This window comes from Sinocyclocheilus grahami, unplaced genomic scaffold, assembly GCF_001515645.1.
Source record: "Sinocyclocheilus grahami isolate Dianchi unplaced genomic scaffold, SAMN03320097.WGS_v1.1 scaffold5.1, whole genome shotgun sequence".
In the NCBI taxonomy this organism is placed as follows: domain Eukaryota; kingdom Metazoa; phylum Chordata; class Actinopteri; order Cypriniformes; family Cyprinidae; genus Sinocyclocheilus; species Sinocyclocheilus grahami.
The window spans coordinates 4,550,227-4,568,669 of NW_015505184.1; the positions used below are offsets into that span (position 1 = coordinate 4,550,227).

General features: G+C 39.4%; 1 protein-coding gene across 1 annotated transcript in view; it reads right to left on the reverse strand.

The window, feature by feature from the left end:
- Positions 1-534: 534 nt before the first annotated feature.
- The window catches only part of LOC107586024 (TRAF2 and NCK-interacting protein kinase-like), a 116,131-nt gene continuing 98,222 nt past the window's right edge, over positions 535-18,443 (reverse strand). Inside the window, exons 15-29 of the mRNA XM_016273239.1 lie at positions 17,048-17,251; positions 14,303-15,224; positions 12,289-12,500; positions 11,497-11,742; positions 10,910-11,025; positions 10,677-10,816; positions 9,700-9,797; positions 8,154-8,297; positions 7,734-7,764; positions 7,427-7,561; positions 6,583-6,683; positions 6,237-6,386; positions 4,654-4,813; positions 1,706-1,845; positions 535-1,561 (exon numbers count right to left, since the gene is read on the reverse strand). Coding sequence (XP_016128725.1) covers positions 1,478-1,561; positions 1,706-1,845; positions 4,654-4,813; positions 6,237-6,386; positions 6,583-6,683; positions 7,427-7,561; positions 7,734-7,764; positions 8,154-8,297; positions 9,700-9,797; positions 10,677-10,816; positions 10,910-11,025; positions 11,497-11,742; positions 12,289-12,500; positions 14,303-15,224; positions 17,048-17,251 — 2,883 coding nt within the window. The 3' untranslated portion in view covers positions 535-1,477. The remainder of the gene's footprint in view (positions 1,562-1,705; positions 1,846-4,653; positions 4,814-6,236; positions 6,387-6,582; positions 6,684-7,426; positions 7,562-7,733; positions 7,765-8,153; positions 8,298-9,699; positions 9,798-10,676; positions 10,817-10,909; positions 11,026-11,496; positions 11,743-12,288; positions 12,501-14,302; positions 15,225-17,047; positions 17,252-18,443) is intronic.

Consider the following 18,443-nt stretch of genomic DNA (forward strand, 5'->3'; position numbering starts at 1 on the left):
CAAACATCAAGTGACTTTGAGAACATCTAAAGCATTGAACTGAAGACCCAGGCAAACATAGAAAATAAAACCGAAGTAATAAACTGAAAAAAAAAAAAGATCTAATGAACAATACATTATGGTTAATATCTGTTGACCTACTGTAGTAGCTCTGTAACAAAAAGTTTCAACATTTGTGATATTTTTGTCAAAGAGACCACAATTGTCAGATGAAGACCCTTTTCCCTTTTCGGAATGTTTTGAGTGCCACTTGACTGATTAAAGATTGTGACAAAATAAAAGTAAGAAGCTTCAGCTTAATATAACAATGCTGAATCCTTCGAAATGTTGAGAAGCAAGACTTCCAGCCTACAAATGACGGCTGAAACAACAGTTATGGAGTAAGAACACAAGATGCAAAAATAGAAAATCCAAGTGCCTCTAAAGATTGATTTCACACAGGTTAATATGTGCTAGGCACTATAATGTAATCTAAATAAAGTCATCATTAATTCTCAATTGTCACTGAAATACAGGTGCTTTTATCTTTTATCCTTTTTCTTTCTATTTTTTATTTTTTGTTGATCTCAGATATCATGTTGCTCTGACATACACATCACACAACATCTGATCCAGTGTCCACACAAGCATGCAACCAGTGAGGAGGACCGTTTTCTTCCATCTAGTCTCGTATGACTAGATTTCACTCAGTTAACTTTCGTGCTTTTGTTCCTTCATGTTCCAAACATTCCAAAAAAAGGACCAGAGAAGGAATTCAAAGCATGGTATGCAACTTAAAGATGCATTCATGATCCGTTCGGCTCCGTATTTCCAACCTCAAAGCTATAAAACAGTACTTTGGATAAATGTACAGTATATGGATCTTGTTGACAATATACAAATGAGCACCAGTGTTATTAGTTTCTTTTGAGCATTTCGTTCTCTTTTGAGAAATCGGACAAAAACGGGTATCACAGATATTTGTGAAACTGGCAGAAGTGTTCGCCAATATTTGAAAGTGAAACATCAAGAGACTAAAGCTTGGTCTTAGCCTGAGTGCTTGCTAATGTTATCCCCACATTTGTTCTCTTTTAAATATTGTCCAATTCTTTACAATCATGCAACTGACTAAAATTCATTGGAAAAGTCAATAAAAACCAAAGGGGAAACCAGGGACGGGAACGTAAAGGTGAGGACCCTAAAAGAACAGGCTTTACCAGAGGCCACAAATAAGGTCTAAAACCAAGTTCAAGTTAGTCAGCCCCCTCTTCTGGGAACTGCGTGCCACTGCAGGTGACGTCAGATACTGCGCCTCCATTAGCCGCGTGCAGAGAACAAGCGCTCGCTTCCTACGGGACAGACCCATGTCTCCAAGCTCACTCCTCAAGAGTCTCTAATATTTTAAAATCTTTTTCAGACCAAAGTGTCAATGTACCGTGCGCTCACAGATGCAATTCTGACAGGAAAAAGGCTCCACGGTGTTGGGTCCGCAGGAGCTTCACCAGTTCATCAAAGAGTTCCTGTTCAGTGTCATGAAGAACACTTGACTGCTACCGCCTGATCGGACCGAGGCAAAGAACACCTGCAGGGGGATTTAAAAAAAATAAATAAAAAAATAAAAAATAAAAAAAAAGAGAAGAGAAAAATGTAAACTTGTCCAAAATGGTCTAAGCTAATTTAGATGAACAATGACATTCGTGGGGATGATCTACAACATAAGTCTAACCTTGTCATTCCTCTCACAGAGGAATTTAAGTCTCTGAGCTCGCTTGTGCATGAAAACACCGTCCAGGTGGCCCGTTTCAACAGAGCGGATCTCAATGGCTTTCTCTCCCCAGCCCATGATCTGGTTGGAGTGGATATAAGCTGCAAAACAGAACATCTTATTGAGTTCTCATTCATAGACCATCTTTATACCAAAAACAAAGCACAGTATCATAGTTCTCTCAAAAAATGTGAACAACTTTCATTTCACTTTTGAAAATGACACTCCACTTGTAAAAATCCCTGTTGGCCAGTGTAATATCCGTGATATTTCGCTAATTTCTTGTGGACAAAAAAAAAATTAAGAAATAGATTAATAATAAATTAAAAATTAAAAAGACACAAGTAGTTATTTATGCAGAATGTCAAAGTCACTTTTTTCCCCATATAATGACTGGTATATTTACTGAAATAATGACTTCTTAAAGGGATAGTTCACCCAAAAATGAAAATTCTGTCACTAATTACTCACCCTCGTGTCGTTCCAAACCCGTAAGACCTTTAAAATGTGTAAGACCTTTAAGATATCTTCAAATTAAGATATTTTTTGATGAATTCCGAGAGCTTTCTGACCCGGCATAGACAGCAACGCAACACGTTCAAGGCCCAGAAAGGTAACAAGGACACAAAGTGCGCACAAAAAGTATTCTTGTAGCTTCATAAAATTAAAGTGCCCCTATTATGGATTTTTGAAAATTACCTTTCATGCAGTGTGTAACACAGCTCTAAGTATTTCATGTTGACATGAAACATTAGCATGAAACATTAGCATATTGCCCGCCCACTTGTGGTTCTTTTCGCATTGGTCTGAATGAAAATGCAAATTCATTCTTTGCCACTAGGTGCTGCTTTTGGAAGGGTAAAAATAGCGGTTTCCCCAGTAACGCTGTACACAAAGCAACACTATGCTCACAAACGCTGCTTTATCAGGCATTACAGGCATGATGAAATGGAAATGAGACCAATCGGACCAATCACGCAGGTTAGCATCACGCAAAGGAGGGGTTTGGAAAAATTAATCATTGAGCGAATCATTTGGGAGTCGTTGAGCAAGTAAGGTAAAAACAAATGCATGTTATAAGACAATGAAAGTGTTTTTTGAACTTGCATGCATGTCAACCTGTTGTTGGGGACTCCCAAAACCAAAATATGAACCTTTCATTACCCATAATAGGCATTACAGGCATGATGAAATGGAAATGAGACCAATCGGACCAATCACGCAGGTTAGCATCACGCAAAGGAGGGGTTTGGAAAAATTAATCATTGAGCGAATCATTTGGGAGTCGTTGAGCAAGTAAGGTAAAAACAAATGCATGTTATAAGACAATGAAAGTGTTTTTTGAACTTGCATGCATGTCAACCTGTTGGGAGACTCCCAAAACCAAAATATGAACCTTTCTTTTCCCATAATAGGGACACTTTAAGGTTGAACCACTGATGTCACATGGACTATTTTAAAGATGTCCTTACTACCTTTCTGGGCCTTGAATGTGGTAGTTGCATTGCTGTCTATGCAGGGTCAGAAAGCTCTCAGATTTCATCAAAAATATCTTAATTTATGTTCCGTAGATGAACAAAGGTCTTATGGGTTTGGAATGACATGAGGGTGAGTAATTAATGACAGAATTTAAATTTTTGGGTGTACTATCCCCATTAAACCTCAGTCTGTTCCTCATCAGAAGAATTGGGATGCAGCAAACAAGCCTTATTAAATGACTTATAGGATGTTTTTAATGCTTTTTTTGGTCTTGATAGTTCCTGGTCCCCATCTACCTTCATTTTATTAAACAGAACAGCTTAGACATTCTGTTAAATATTATCGCTCAGCTCTATATAGAAAGTCAGATACATAAGCATATCCAACTTTATTCGCATACATTCAGTACACTCACATTTTTACTATATAGCAAATCTCAACTTCTTGATTTACATTCTAACAAAATGTAAACTATTATTAGCTCTAATTTGCTAAATGTGACTATAAGGGATGACAACATTAAACTATTATAAACATTAACATCATAATTTTCTGTAAAGCTACTTGGAAACAAATGTATATTGTAAAAAAATAAACACTAATGAAAATAATAATAAAATTGACTTGACTAAACATTTCCTTTGGTGTGAAAAGGAAGCAAGCAAGTTTGGCACAACATGAGGGGTGGGTACATGACATAACTATCCATGAGTCAAATCTAGTATGGCGTATTTATTTGCTTACACAACTTGATTGCGTCTTGTTTTGAATGGGTAGATGCATCTTTTTGTATGATCTCTGAATGCCTTCCTTTTGACGTCTTTTCATAAGCCAGCCTGAAGATTTAGCAAGCATTGCATAAAAATCGCCCCAAAAAATGAATAATTCTGTACGCAATCACTACTTATAATCATAACAGCCTGCCAAACACAAGGAGCCCTGACCAAACACTCCCCCATTGAGATTATTATATATGATAAAGCATGCCAAAAGCCCTAAATCCTCCAGTCCAGCTAATGTGTTACTCAGACCAGCTCTCTCTCTCACACACACACACAACCACATTCATACTTCTCAAAACACAGAAGTTGAAGCCAAGTTTGAATGCTTTTGAACTCTGGGTGAACTAATTTTTTCTCCCCCCACAAAGCAGTGGCAGCCCTGTTGTTGTTTTCATGCACTTCTGCTGGCCTCACATCCCTCAAGCTCAACCCATGTGCTGGCAGCTAACACAAACAGACACTGCGGTAGAGGCCAAATGGAAATCAGTGCCACTGTGGAATCAGGCTAATATTAGTCAATACAGCAAAATATGCTGTTTTTGTAAGCATCCACTAAAGATAAATATTTGATAACTAGAATAGAAGTCATTATCTGGTCAGTATGTTTCCTCTTGCACAGCTGGGAAGGGTATTGAAACACAGACTCACCAACAGAGGTGGGCATCTCTCCCCACTGCAAGACCACGTCCTTGGTGATTCTGCCGTAGGTGTTGACATAAACGCCCTCATCTTCATAACACAGCAGCATCTCCATGCCATCAGTCTTGGGAAGCACCACGATGGCATGAGGAGTCACACTGCTCTGGATCTAACAGAAAGAAGAAGGGGTGCTTAAGGAGACCATTAGATGACCACATATTCCATTTACATTTATTCTTTCAAAGAATCATTGTTTACAAAAGGGAATCTATGGAATTATAGTATTTCTATTTTGGTAACACTTTAGCATAGGCACCAATTCTCACTGTTAACTAGTTGCTTATTAGCATCCCTATTATTAACATATTGGCTGTTTATTAGTGCTTATAAAGCACATATTCTGCATGACCATATTCTACGTCCCTAATCCTACCCAATACCTAAACTTAACAACTACCTTACTAACTATTAATAAGCAGCAAATTAGGAGTCTTTAGAGGAAAAAGTCGTAGTTAATGGTTTGTTAATATTGAGAATTGGACCTTAAAATAAAGTGTGACTTGTATTTCATACAAAAAGCTTATTAAATGCACTAATAATTGCATTTTGGCATCTATCTATCTATCTATCTATCTATCTATCTATGACTCCAAGTAGGATGCAGATTTGGAAAATGGTGGCACTTGAGACCGAAGGGTTTCTGATTTAATTCTTGGTTTAACACCTTCTTCACCTTAATTCTTAACATCTTTATCAGTTAATATCTTTTCTTCTTAATGTTTTATTTTCAATGAGCATTTCTTATCCAATTGTCACACCGTAATTTTGGAATTTCTATAGTATTGCATCCTTCTCATGGGCATTTAATATATTTTTGACTTTTCAGTGTGTTAAATCTTTTTTTTTTGCCCATTTTAACTTTGTCAAACTTTGTCAAACCTGCTTAATAATTATGCACATCTGAATATACTGTAAGGTGGCTTTGCACTTACAGCCCTTGTTAACAATTATATATGACTTATACAAACTTTACAGTAGTTATTAAGACTGATGTGGTATGGAGTATGCAAAATGTGCTTGGAAAAAAATACCAGAATATCGACTTGAGTGTGTGTGTGTGTATATATATATATATATATATATATATACACATATACATACACACACAGCCATTATCTGAACATAGTATGTGTAGTATAGGAACAGAAATTGAGCTTCTGTCTTCCTCAAAGCACCTGAAATCATCCTTACACTTTTCACACTTTCAAGTGCCGTGAAGGGAACATAACATATGGAGGCACATGTTTTTTCACTAAGATTAGACTACAACCCCCAAGAGCAACACTGCCAAGGGAACCCCTCAACCAATCAAGAGGATGTTGCTCATGAACGGCTCCCTTACCCAGAAGCACAACTAAATTGTGTTTTTACAGACACCAAACCACAGCCTAGTACCACAGATAAAAACCAAAGGTCTGCACTGCTGCATTCCGATTTAATTTGTGGTTATAGAGGATTTGTATTGCAAATTTATTAGCAACAAAAATGGATCCAGCATTTCTATGAGGTTTATTTAAAAATGCATCACTTACATGTGATGGTATGTAGATGTCATAAGGGTTTCCAGAATCCACATCTATGACGTGAAAGCCCACACTAGAGCCATAGATGACCTTTAACCTCTGACCCTCTTCTACAGTCAGGTCCACCAGCTGAGGCCTGTGCGGCAGCTCTGTGAACGACTGCCAGAAACAAAAAGATACAGATACAGAAATGGATGCTGAGTCTAGGGAACTGGTTAAACAGGCAGTTAATGCATGCAAACCTTTAAGGCATTTTCTTTCATTGACAAATTATATTATTACATGTTAGTTAAATAGCAAGAAAGAAATACAGAGAGCATTTGAAAGATGAGGAAATATTGTTACACCATCATACCTTGAAAGCCATGAATTTATGGTACGGCTTGGGGGCCCATGCATAAATCTCCACAGAGCTCTTCAGTGCGATCACCAGGAATTTGATTCTCTCGTATTTCACTGAAAACAAAGTAAATCATGCTTTCAGTTACCTGCAGCTCACAGCGGCAGTTTGTCATATTCATACAAGGAAGCAGACCGTCTCCCGTTGCCACGCTCCATGCTGTTAGAGGAGAGCTGAATGCCAATCCTCTCGATTAGCCTAAGAGATCTCGATTAGCCTACTCAACCGCCTCCATCTTAACAGCCTCTGTCTAACAGGAAAGCCTTCATCTTTCAACCCCAATATCTTGGACTTTGCTTTATTCTGCACGCTCAGAAAAAGCAGCTAATATACTGTATATGCTGCTAATATTTATATTTATGTAATCTTGCTAATAAAATAGAAAATAAATTATACAAAGAAATGTATTCCATAAGGCTGCTAATATTTATTATATACTTTATGTTGTGAATAAAATATAAATAATACAATAAAGTAAAATTTTATGTTATTTTAATTTTGTTGATGATAATATGAAGTCACTGATATTTAGGAAAAAACAATACTGATAACTAAGAGAGAAAACTCATTGACTCAAACTCTATTAACCTCTATTCTTTATTACTGGATTTAACATTTTGAATACTTACTTTATGCCACAGCGTTAATGTAATTTATACTTAAATACAAGAGTTGTATTTGGATATTAGTTGCCACCGTACAAGATGTTAGTATCCAAATTGATATTGAGTACTGTGAAATTTCACTGGCATTGATATCAATACTTTTGTGACAACTCTAGCAGAGACGGATGACTTACCAACTTTATAGTGAATACAGCCTTCCAGATCCCCAACAGTGATCCAGCCCTGTTTCTTCTCTACCTCCGGATCGTTGTGCAGTATCCTGTTTCTCAGCCATGACAAGTAGTAGACACGTAGCTTGTTTTTCTTCCCTGTAAACAAGGCTGACATGTTAATAAAAGACGACATGTATCCCCAAAAGACACAAAGAGCTGCCACCAGGCTTTGGTTCAACACTTTTTTTTTTTGTGTATTAGTGGACTTAAGTTTCTGCAAATGTCAACTTTGATGCCCTTGTGTAGCTCTTTTTGTAGTGGGACAAACCTGATATGGTGACCAGGACATTTAGACAAAACTACAAAAATAACAAATGAACCATATCAGCTCCAGTAAAATGATTTAATAGCAGGTATTCAGAGAAAAGCAGTCTGGAGTTGGGGCTAAAAATACAACAGAAGCACAGTTCCTGCTGTTTAGATAATAGATGGTTCAGAAAAATTTTTAGACTCTCACTTGTGAGTCAGTAAATAATGTCTGTGACAGAGTTATGAAAATATTAAGAGTCATTAGGATAGCAAAGTGCTTTCCTCACATTTTCAGACTCTTTAGTCTCATTTTAATTCTAGTTATAGTGAAGAGAGGAGAGCAAATTAAAGGGAGAGGAGGGTAGGACAAGATTGGGATATTTCAAATTGCTTTGCCTGGCTAAATATCAGATATGTATCCCTCTTAAAGGTTATCTACCTCATCCATAGAGTCCAGGTCCTGGGAATTGATGCCTGTTGGAGTTCCTGATGGGGAGTGGCTTTGCTGCACCAGGTCTGGTAGGTTTCCGTGGCCTGCGAAACCATTGCTCTCGCCGTGGCCCAAGCGTTGCCTCTCATTGGCCTATAGAGAACATCAAACGTAAGTCAAAAATGTGTGAAACATTTGAGAAGTCAGAGATAATAAGTCTTTTTTGGAGCTAAATAATGTGATGGTTTGCTGAGTACTTTGGAGGTCTCATGCAAAGGTAATCTGTAATCAGTTTGCATTCGACCTGTAATCCCAGTTTTAGGCCCAACATAAAAATGCCCCCTCCTGAACTTTAGTTGCTATAGAAACAGTAAGGGTCCCAAACAAACAGCTAGGGTTATTTGCGCTGGGGCGAGAGAATCCGAGCCAAGTAGGGAGAATAACACACACCCACACATAGAGTCCATTGACAAAGCCACTGGCAATCCAGCTTGGTGAGAAAGTTGAGAGGGTGAAAGAGGACAATCTTTTCTCAAGTCAGCGTTGCTATTGAGATTAGCAGGCAAGAATTCCCACAGTCCTCTGCCAAGCAACCTTTAGAGATTGAGAGGGACTGAGAGAAAGATGGATGGGAATGTAACCAACCCTTACTCTGGCTTTCGAGCCCTGATTGAGGTCCAGGTGACAAGACAGATAAAGAACAGCGAGAGAGAGAAAACACAGGACAGACATGCAGAAAGAGCTTTGGAACTGGTTAATACGGATTGTAGGTCAGCTAATTATGTAGACAGCTCTAGCCCTTTGTTCAAACATTCATCACGCCGCAAGAGAAGTTTCCTCAAATAAGGACTTGGGTTGTCCAAGCCAAAATAGCTCAGAGAAATAAACCTGCCATAAAAAACAAATGTAGTAAAATAAACAAAAAAAAGATAAGGTTTGGTTTTGTAGGAATGTAGGAAAGCATGGCGCTGGCAATGTCAATGTCATGGGCGTGATTCCCTGGCAATGTATAAGCTAATAAATTGCATATCTTTTATGCATTTGGCAGGTGCTTTTATAGAAATTGACTTCCATTGCATTTATGCAGATGTATTTGACAAAGTAGTTGTAGGTGTAATTTTAGTTGATCTAAAATTACGCTAATATAATTCATATTAATAAAATTGATAGTTATTCCAAATAAAGTCTAATTTTAAATATCAGTTTTGGCCAAGTGAGCTCAGTTTCAGCCAAGAATTTTCATTTCAGTGTATCACTTATCTAAAAGCTCTGAGTGTTCACGAGTGGAAAACTGGCAGAGAGGACAGTCTGAACAATGCAACCAGTGGGACATTTGGCCTCCAACTGTAAAACAGCATCTGCATCTGAAGGTTGTTTAGTCTAGAACTGTGTCTGGAGGTCAAATCTACATCCAAAGAGAACTAAAAGCACCTTCAAGCATATGCTAGATAAAAATGAAGTGACAAAGTAGGTTCAAATAGTAGTGTACTGTACATAGAGACAAAAAATGAAGAATGGCTAGATCATATTTAAGGGCTATTGGGATGCATCTTACCGCAGGTCGACCAGGTTTGTTCAACTCTCTGCTTTCCTCCTGAATGGGTTTGGAAGTCTCCTGTAATGCCACTGGAGATCCTTCTGATTTACCAGAGCCTGGAAAACAACATAACAGGTTGTAACCACATGTTTGAGATTAAAGGACATCAAATGTAAAAGTTTCAGAAAAACCCATACCGATCGACCCTTATTCTGATTATTGGTGAGGAGATGTAAAAGACAACTTGTTCTCAAACAGAATGAAAACTCAGAGATTGCTGGCATTATTGTAAACAAAAATATACAAAAGGTGGACTCTACCTATCTTTACAGGACCTAGAAATACACCTTCTAGATTGGACTAAAAATTCAAACAGGCAAACAATGTATCCACCATGTCATACTATACATCCACTTCACTCTCTGGAGGACGAGCGCAGTACTGCACATCTGACACGGTGAACAGAGTGGAACTGCCCAGCAAAAACAACCAGAATTAAGTCTGAACGAGTGCCAGCTCCTTCAGTCCCTTGAAGACCATCAGACTGAGGCATTCTGGGAGGGCCACGTCTGCACCAGTCACTCACAACACAACATGAACACCCACACTGGCTTGTAACAAAAGGTTTGCTCATGGGGACCCGTTTAAATCAGGCCTGGATCAAGTCCTGATCCTTTCTATCCCCCAATTACCTGTCTGCCTCTACTGTCCTGTAAATAAAAGCTAGAAAACGCCTTTCTTTTGGATGGTGTTGTGCGGTGGTTAAACCTCAAGGCTCCTTTCCAGAAAGTTTCAGGTTTGATACTTCAAACCATGAATTAATCACCATGTAACTTACTCCAAAGGGATTGTCCCAGTAAAAACATTATGGCATCAAAGTTGTGTGAGATGTTCATTTAAAAGATTTCTAGAATTCTTTTATCTAGAATTGTATTCTAGGATTGTTTTGTCCTCATTACAGAAACTCAAGATAACTCAGGACACCGCATTCTCACCTTTCGGCTGGTTCCTCTCACTGGATCCAGGCTGCGAGCCGCCCTGAGAGCTGGGTGTGCTGGAGCTGGATGAGCCGTTACTGCTGGTTCTCTGCAGAGCCACATCCAGGGACAACTCTGCCCTCCTCAGGTCTGGATTACTGGAGAGTTCAAGACACATTCAGTGCTTCAATATACCAACATAGAGCAACGCCCCCAGCATGTGATCTGACTGAGAGCTGAGTTGAGCTGACCTGGAGCGGATGAGCTGGGAGGTCGCTCGCCCCCCTCCGTTCCCAGGAGAGTTCTTCCTCACAAGAGCAGGGGAGATGGATGTGGTCTGCTGAGGCACCTGGGTAGTACTGCACAACTTTAATCAAACACACAAATGACCAAACATCAGAGATGAGGGATCATAGCGTAATCACAACCATCAGTTCTCTTGAATAACAAAGACAGCCTGCATATTTTATTAATAGTCTTTTAATCATTTATTTACTACAAAGTCTTGCAATTTAAACATTCAAACTACGATTCAGAATTTTGAGGTCAGTAAACATTTTTAAAAAAAGTTATACTTTTGTTCAGAAAGGACACTTCTTCAGAGCAATAAATTAAATTTTTTAAATAATAGAAAACAAGATATTTGAAATAGCAATAATATTTACAACATTACTGTTATGACTAATGTAAATCACCTGTAAATCATACCGACCCCAAACTTTTGAAATGTAAAGTATTTGTCAAAAACATTATCAAAAGATATCTCTTCAGGTGTGAAGCCTTGAAAATAGGAAAAAGTAAAGCTCATCATTAAAGTTCATTACTGTATAATTCTGACCTTGGGAGGAATGTCGTCTTCCATTAGCCAGGGGGAACTGCGTTCAGGCTTTTCCTCACGGCTGGCCATGCGAGGGGCCGGAGGGGGCATCTCTGAAGTCGGGTCGGAGTTCTGTCGTGGCATCTCTGGCCGATGGGACACCAGGCTCTCCTGGAAGGCTGAAACGCCCTTGGCAGATTGATCATGCAAAGACTGAGAGACTGACAGAGAGGAGCTATGGGATCTCACTGGAACCAAATGAGCCATCTAAGAAGAGGAAGAAACCATTAAGTGCTTAGATCAGAATTCTGACACTTTCGCCAATGAATTTTCATGACCTTTCCAGTCATTGGTGAATACAGGATTAAAGATGTTTTAGAAATGATTTTCAAAGGAATTATGATTTGCTGGATGGATTTCCATGTGTTCCATGTGTACTTTTGAATTAGAACATTTATTTATACTTATTAGATGTCTCCAATAACACCCCTAAAGGACAGAATGATGTTTCACACTGGCTTATGAGTGTTTTATAATAATTTAATTAGGGATGCACAATATTAAATTCTGTATAATAAGCCGACAATTATTTTCATATTATGGTCAACAAATGTCCAATATAAAATTCAATCATTTTAAATGCTGCAAGTGAATTTATGCATCACAACATTATGAAAAAAATTATCCTTTTTAGAGATTTACTAAAGATAACAGAAAAACTTTGCTAAAAAATAAATGCATAAATAACTGATACAGTACTGATATACTGAGCATTAAGAATTAATGCTTTGAACAAAAAGCTAAATGTTATACCTGAGGCTCCACAGGGCGGTGCATAGGAGGGGTCCGTGCCGGCTGAATTCCACCACTGCTAAAGGACTCAGAGCGTGGAGGAAGGGAAGGGTCGGAGATACGGTTAGCCACTTTATGCTGCAGGGCAGGAGAACTCTGGCGGTTCAGTTTAGAGCGCTCCTCAACCTTCATGAATAATAAAAAGACACATAAGAACAGGCCAAACGGTTTAACTCAGCCACCACCAACCAAACAAGAGAAAACTAGCAAGGCCTATGTTTGGGAAATGCACCAGCAAACACTAAAGTTAATCAGTTGAAACTATCACACCATCTGAAAGAGAAAAGCAATCTATTCAGCTAGAAGCTGAATTAGCCGTTGCATGTTGATTGGGTCATTCATACAACAATCGGTTAGAGCAGACCAGCACCTTCTACAAGCACAGAGACTGAAAACCTTTGAGAGGTGAAAGGATAGAAAGTATTTAAATGGGTAAAAAAAAATCTGCTTTGGCAATAGAAAAAGCCAACATATGAGACACTGCTTGGAAACTAGATTTAAGGATTTCAGTTCCAGTCTAATTTCTAAGAAAGTCATCAAAGTAATCAGTGCAGTTTATATAAACCCATATCTATATTTATGAGATAACTAGTAGTCTTTCAGTGTCTCACAACGTGAGGGCTTCTTTGCAACAACAGATCTTTTCAAAGAACTAGACAGACACTGGTTAACCATCTCAGTGTCTCAGAAATGCAGATTCCTACTGGTGAAGCAGCTTGTCAAATTCGAAAAGAAATGGGTGGTTAGTGTGGAGATGGATGGCATCTTGCTCAGAGATATCATGTGTCTAGATTCATAATTCAGGTTATTTAATGGGCATTCTAAATGGCAACTAGATGACCCATTATTGGTGTCTAAAAGAACTGGTTATATTGGTTGAAAAGCTAGTTTTTTCCCTATCCAAGCGCAGTACAACAAAATGAATTTGTCTTTCATGTTTTCAATGAACATGAAACTGCTACGGGACATCATACAATCACAGCCAATAAGAGGAAATTTGTTTTTTTTAATATACAGTGCTGCAGGAATGAGTCCTGGAATTAAAGCCTGGAAATGAGATGTTCCAGAAGTCAATGGTTTTTTGGTTAAAAGCCTGAAACAACGTCTGTGGTCAACACAAGGTCAAAATATTTTCACTTTTTATTCCATTCATAAAAGTTGTTCATTTGTGAAGATTATCTTGATGCATGCAACATGCAAGAATTAGCCACAGACCTTGTTTTCCATTCAATTATTTTTCTTATTAAATCCTGTTCTGTTGTTCAGGTTGGCCAACAAAAATTACGTCTTTCATGCAGCACTTTGTTATGTGGACTAATGAGATTTTGCTGACTAGGCAATCTACTGTGGCTTTGCGCTTGTTGTGGCTGGTTAGGACATGGTGTAGAGAAACAAAATTCATGGAACGGATTCAGCTTTCCAGGAGTACTTCCAGAATACATACAAAATTCAATGGATGTTGTTTTATATTAAACATTTAGTTTTCAAAACTACATAACAAAAGTGGTTTGATTTAAACGATTTGAGGAGTTTACCACATGCCACCTTGCGAGAGAAAAAGAGGGGCTCCAACACCAATGGGCAATGCACCCAGAATCACCCAGCAATGGGCTGCACTGATTATGAAGGCTTACACAAACACAGAGGGCATCCAGTCGGGGTGGTGGGCCATCAGAATCAGGAGGATCAGGGGCAAACTAACGACAAAGGGGCTTTCATGATGTCACTGATGAGTAAGAGCCAGTAAGATGGGAACACGAGGAATGGGGACACGTGAAGTACTGATGGACTACGTAATGGTCAGTTGCATAATGAACATATACAGATTTTGGAATAGCATTCAGTAACTAAAAAAATTTGCCATTACGTGACATTTTATTTTGAGGATTAAGAGAGAAAATCAGTAACATACTGTAATATAAGAAGAGCTATTTACATCTATTCACACCTATTTACAATGATCGCAGAGCACCTCAATTGATGAGAGGCCTGATCGTCATCATGTTGGTGGGGGAGAACGGGGAGCCTACGGGGGATGAATTGGGGCTGACCAAGGAGCTGTGACGGCTACCTGGGGATGGCGACCTTGAGGAGGCTGGGCTTGCTCTGGGTGTGCTCCGAGGAGAGAGCCCCATCCAGCGCAATACAGAGCGGAGCGGTGAGGCCATATTGGAATTTTTAGAGGATTTACGGTGAACAATATGAAAACCCTCGCGTCCACAAGATTTGGAACGCCAGATGGGCTGGTTAAAACTCTGCCTGAGCAACTCCGAAGCGGATGAAGACAGGTCCAGAGCAGAGGAACAGCGATTCACACGAAATGAATAATCTGAATTGTACATTGCGAGAGGCACGTCCCACTCCCTTTTCGGCACCATCAGGAGGTTCTTGGACGACACTGAGTTTGAACGCTGATCTTTGGCCATCATCTTTCGGAGCGAGTGCTCTGGGGCTGACTGAGACAACAAGCTGTCCTCATCGAGGAACAAACACTCCTGGTTAATGGCGATTTGTGGGAGCAACTCATCTACATCTAGTCTATGGCACAGTGAAAGCTTCACATCTAAGGCTGAGGCCAGGTTCTCTGAACTAACCGCTTTAGTGATCACTGGGTTGGGCTTGCGTCCGCGGGCCTCCTGCCCGGACTTTTGGAAGGCCCTAAGCTGTTGCACCTGCTGGCTAATGTTTTCTCGACTCTCTTGCTGTCCTGAGACATGGAAGCTGGGCTGCTGCTGCTGCTTCCTGTGATGTAAATGCTTCATGACCTGTTCTCTAATAGGGGGAAGCATTCTAGTGGGGTCTGAGGGGCTCCGGTGGGGGACGTGGCGCTGACGGGATGGGGATGAGGAAGGCTTGTGGTTGATGGTTTGGATCTGTTTCAAGGGCCGGCCATGGACCTGAAACAGTGAGTCAAGAATTGTTTTGTTAAACAGAGTTAAGCTGGTTAAAAAACATCTGGGCCAAGTGCATACTACAAGACTGAAACTCGTATCGCTTTTTACACTGAGGTCTCAGAAAGTCTCACCAACTTCCAATATGTCGCCAAAGATATTCCAGTTCCATGTTTGTGGACAAGAATTGAGTGTAGTGTTAAAAGTGCATTCAGAAGTTCTTTAGCTAGAGTTAGTGTTGCTATTCTTTGTGTACTTTAACAACCAATACCACAATACTGTCAGACACTGCACTGCCATCTATCAACATGGATCAGCATGATCGTCTGTGAGTTTTATGTAAATTATACTGAATTTATTGTGTAAACTACTCCATACATCTTACTAGTATCCCTTGCCTGTCCAATACAAAAACCACTACTCAGGATTTTCTCTGTCATCAAATCTTTCCATGTTGTGAATGTCTTGCCAATATTTATGCTAGTTTTTTCATCCATGTCAGTCTGTCTGTCTTCAGACCTTCACTTCTTTGGCCATATAGTTACTGATTCTTCCATTTTCTCCACTGGTAAAGCATGATGTGTGTGTTACATTGTCTAAGTTTTGTTCTTCACATCACCAAACAATGCCAACGCGTATGAGGATTCGGTACAACATTTAGTAAAACACAGCGAATCATGAGTGGGGTGAACTGCACCATACATTATTAAACTCTTTTGAAAGACAACTATTATGAGTACAGCACTCAACTCATCAGTCTTCACAAAAACACTATTTATTTCTTAAAGCAGCACTATGTAACTTTTGGCACTCTAGCGGTTAATAAACAGAACTGCACTCATCCAGCGGAAGAACATTCCAACCGGAGCTACTTCTCTAAGTTTGTCTATGGCGATTCACGCAGGTATGTGTTACTCCGCAGCGGTGACGACCCGACCAGGCTACAATAGTCCAAATATAAGTACTTATTATAAGTGTACCGTAGTGATTCGGAATAAGACAAAAACACGGTTTGGAAGATGAATTCATGATGTACTCGCTCATTATATACATTTTGCAAATTCTGAACACAGAAAAATTTACATAGTGCGGCTTTAAATGTGAAATATATATATATATATATTAATTAGCACAAAACTATTGAATGCACCTTTAATATGTGTGCTTTTGTGTGAAAACACATTTTGAGATCTGTGATTAGTAATTTGTAGTGTGCGCTTGGCCTAGTGAAGCAAAGACAAAACCAGAACACTGTAGCAAATGTAGTTCAAAAGAAAGAGTCCAGATTGCTTCACAAAGACATTAAATACGGTTTCCTTCAGTTATATATAGTGTTCTAAATGGACTGTGGTGGTCATTTTGCTGACATGCTAGGATAAAACAAGAGAGTTAATCTGTCCAGTTTCATTTTGCTGACTCAGCATCAAGTATTGTTGGACTTTCAGTAAAAGTTTCCAGGCTGGTGACCCTGAAAAATGTGCTGGAAAACATTTCTGCAGTGTAACACTGTGTCCTAACCAGATGCAATGTGTTTCCAGTGACAAGCAATTTGTCTGTATGCACAGAATGTGTAACAGTGTAGTACGTGAAGCCAATCAGAAAATTTTTGGTGCTAAACGTAGTTATTAGCATTAGGATTTCGGACAAATCAGATTTCACTGTGGGGCTAGAGAGTGTGCCCTGGTACTTGTTGCTTATCATGGTCACAACTGGTCAGGACAAAAAAACAAACAGGTTTGCTTTTCACATCATCGCATCATCCCTGGAGTAAGGCAACACTGAGATGCTGGAAAAAAGGACAAATTCAGTCTAATTTCAGTTTTGCCCACCTCTTTGGCCCAGGCAGGTTTATCGCTTGGGTTGACTGCATCTTTGTAATGATAGAGTTGCTTCTTCTCTGCAGGTCTGGAGTCTTGTTGCGGTTGCTGCTGCTGCTGTTGTTGGAGAGAGACAAGGTAAGCTCTCTCTTGCTGGAGCTGTCTCTGCAATCTCTCTGACTGTCTCTGTTCCTCCAGCTGTTTACGTTTATACTCCTTAAGACACAGAGAGATTTTGATAGTTAAAAAAAAAAAAAAAACACTTTTGCAAAACATCAACAAGGGCCATGCAATTGCAAGGACTTAAACACAGTACCACAAAAGCACAATGACCATACACTGGCACACATGCACAATCAAAACATGCATGTGCTGGACCAATTATACTTAGCTCAAGACAAATGGGAGGATACAAATCCATGCCAGGCATAGTTCTGCCTCAATGGCAGAAATCTGGGATGGTGCTACAGATGGAAAAAATACGCAAGTACCACTCTTCTGTAAAAAAGTACATTTGAAGCTCAAGAATGGAGCTACCGGGAACATAAAATCCTCAAGCGCAGTTTTTCACTCTTTTATCATTCTCTTTTCTCCTTTGTCTCCCTAGTGGCTTCAGTGGAAAGCACATTTTATTGCATCGTTCTGGCCTGCTCTAAACTTCAAAACTCCAAAAGAGCAAAGAAAGAAAGGAAAGACCTGCTAAGGTCCACATCTCTCCCAGTTTCACATACAATGCATCAAAGCAAGCGGGATTTCACAGGAACAAATGTTTTAATTTGTTAACGATAAAAAAAATTACTCTCTTATATGACAGTCTGTATCAGGGATCCTCAAATCTGGCCCACGATATCCACTTTCCTGCAGAGTTTAGCTCTAACCCTAATCAAACACACCTGAGCAAGCTAATCAATGTCTTCACGAACATTAGAAAAATCACAGGTAGGTGAGTTTGATCAGGGTTGGAGCTAAACTCTGCAGCGCATTGGCCCTACAGGGCAAGATTTGAGGAACCCTGGTCTATATGCTGGCACTGATATAATGTGTAGTGTAGATCAGTGTTTCCCAACCGGGGTGCCGTCTGTCGAGAGCAGGGGTGCAGTGTAAAAAAAATATTTTTAATTTTTTTAAATTGCTAAAATGTTTTTTAAAAAAAAGCATATATTATATAATATCCATTTTTGATGTCGCCAATAATTAGAGATGCACCGAAATTTCGGCTGACGAAAATTAGTTCAGGCTCTGGTGTGACGCTCTGCGTATTATCCCGCTCTATGTGTGCGCTCTGCTCAGTCGCTCCACTCGTATACCGTTCATGCTCATTGTAACAGCAAAGTCCACTCAAAAATTGAGCCGACAGAAAACATCGATGTAGTACAGTATTGTTTCTGTCTGCAATAGCCCTACTGTG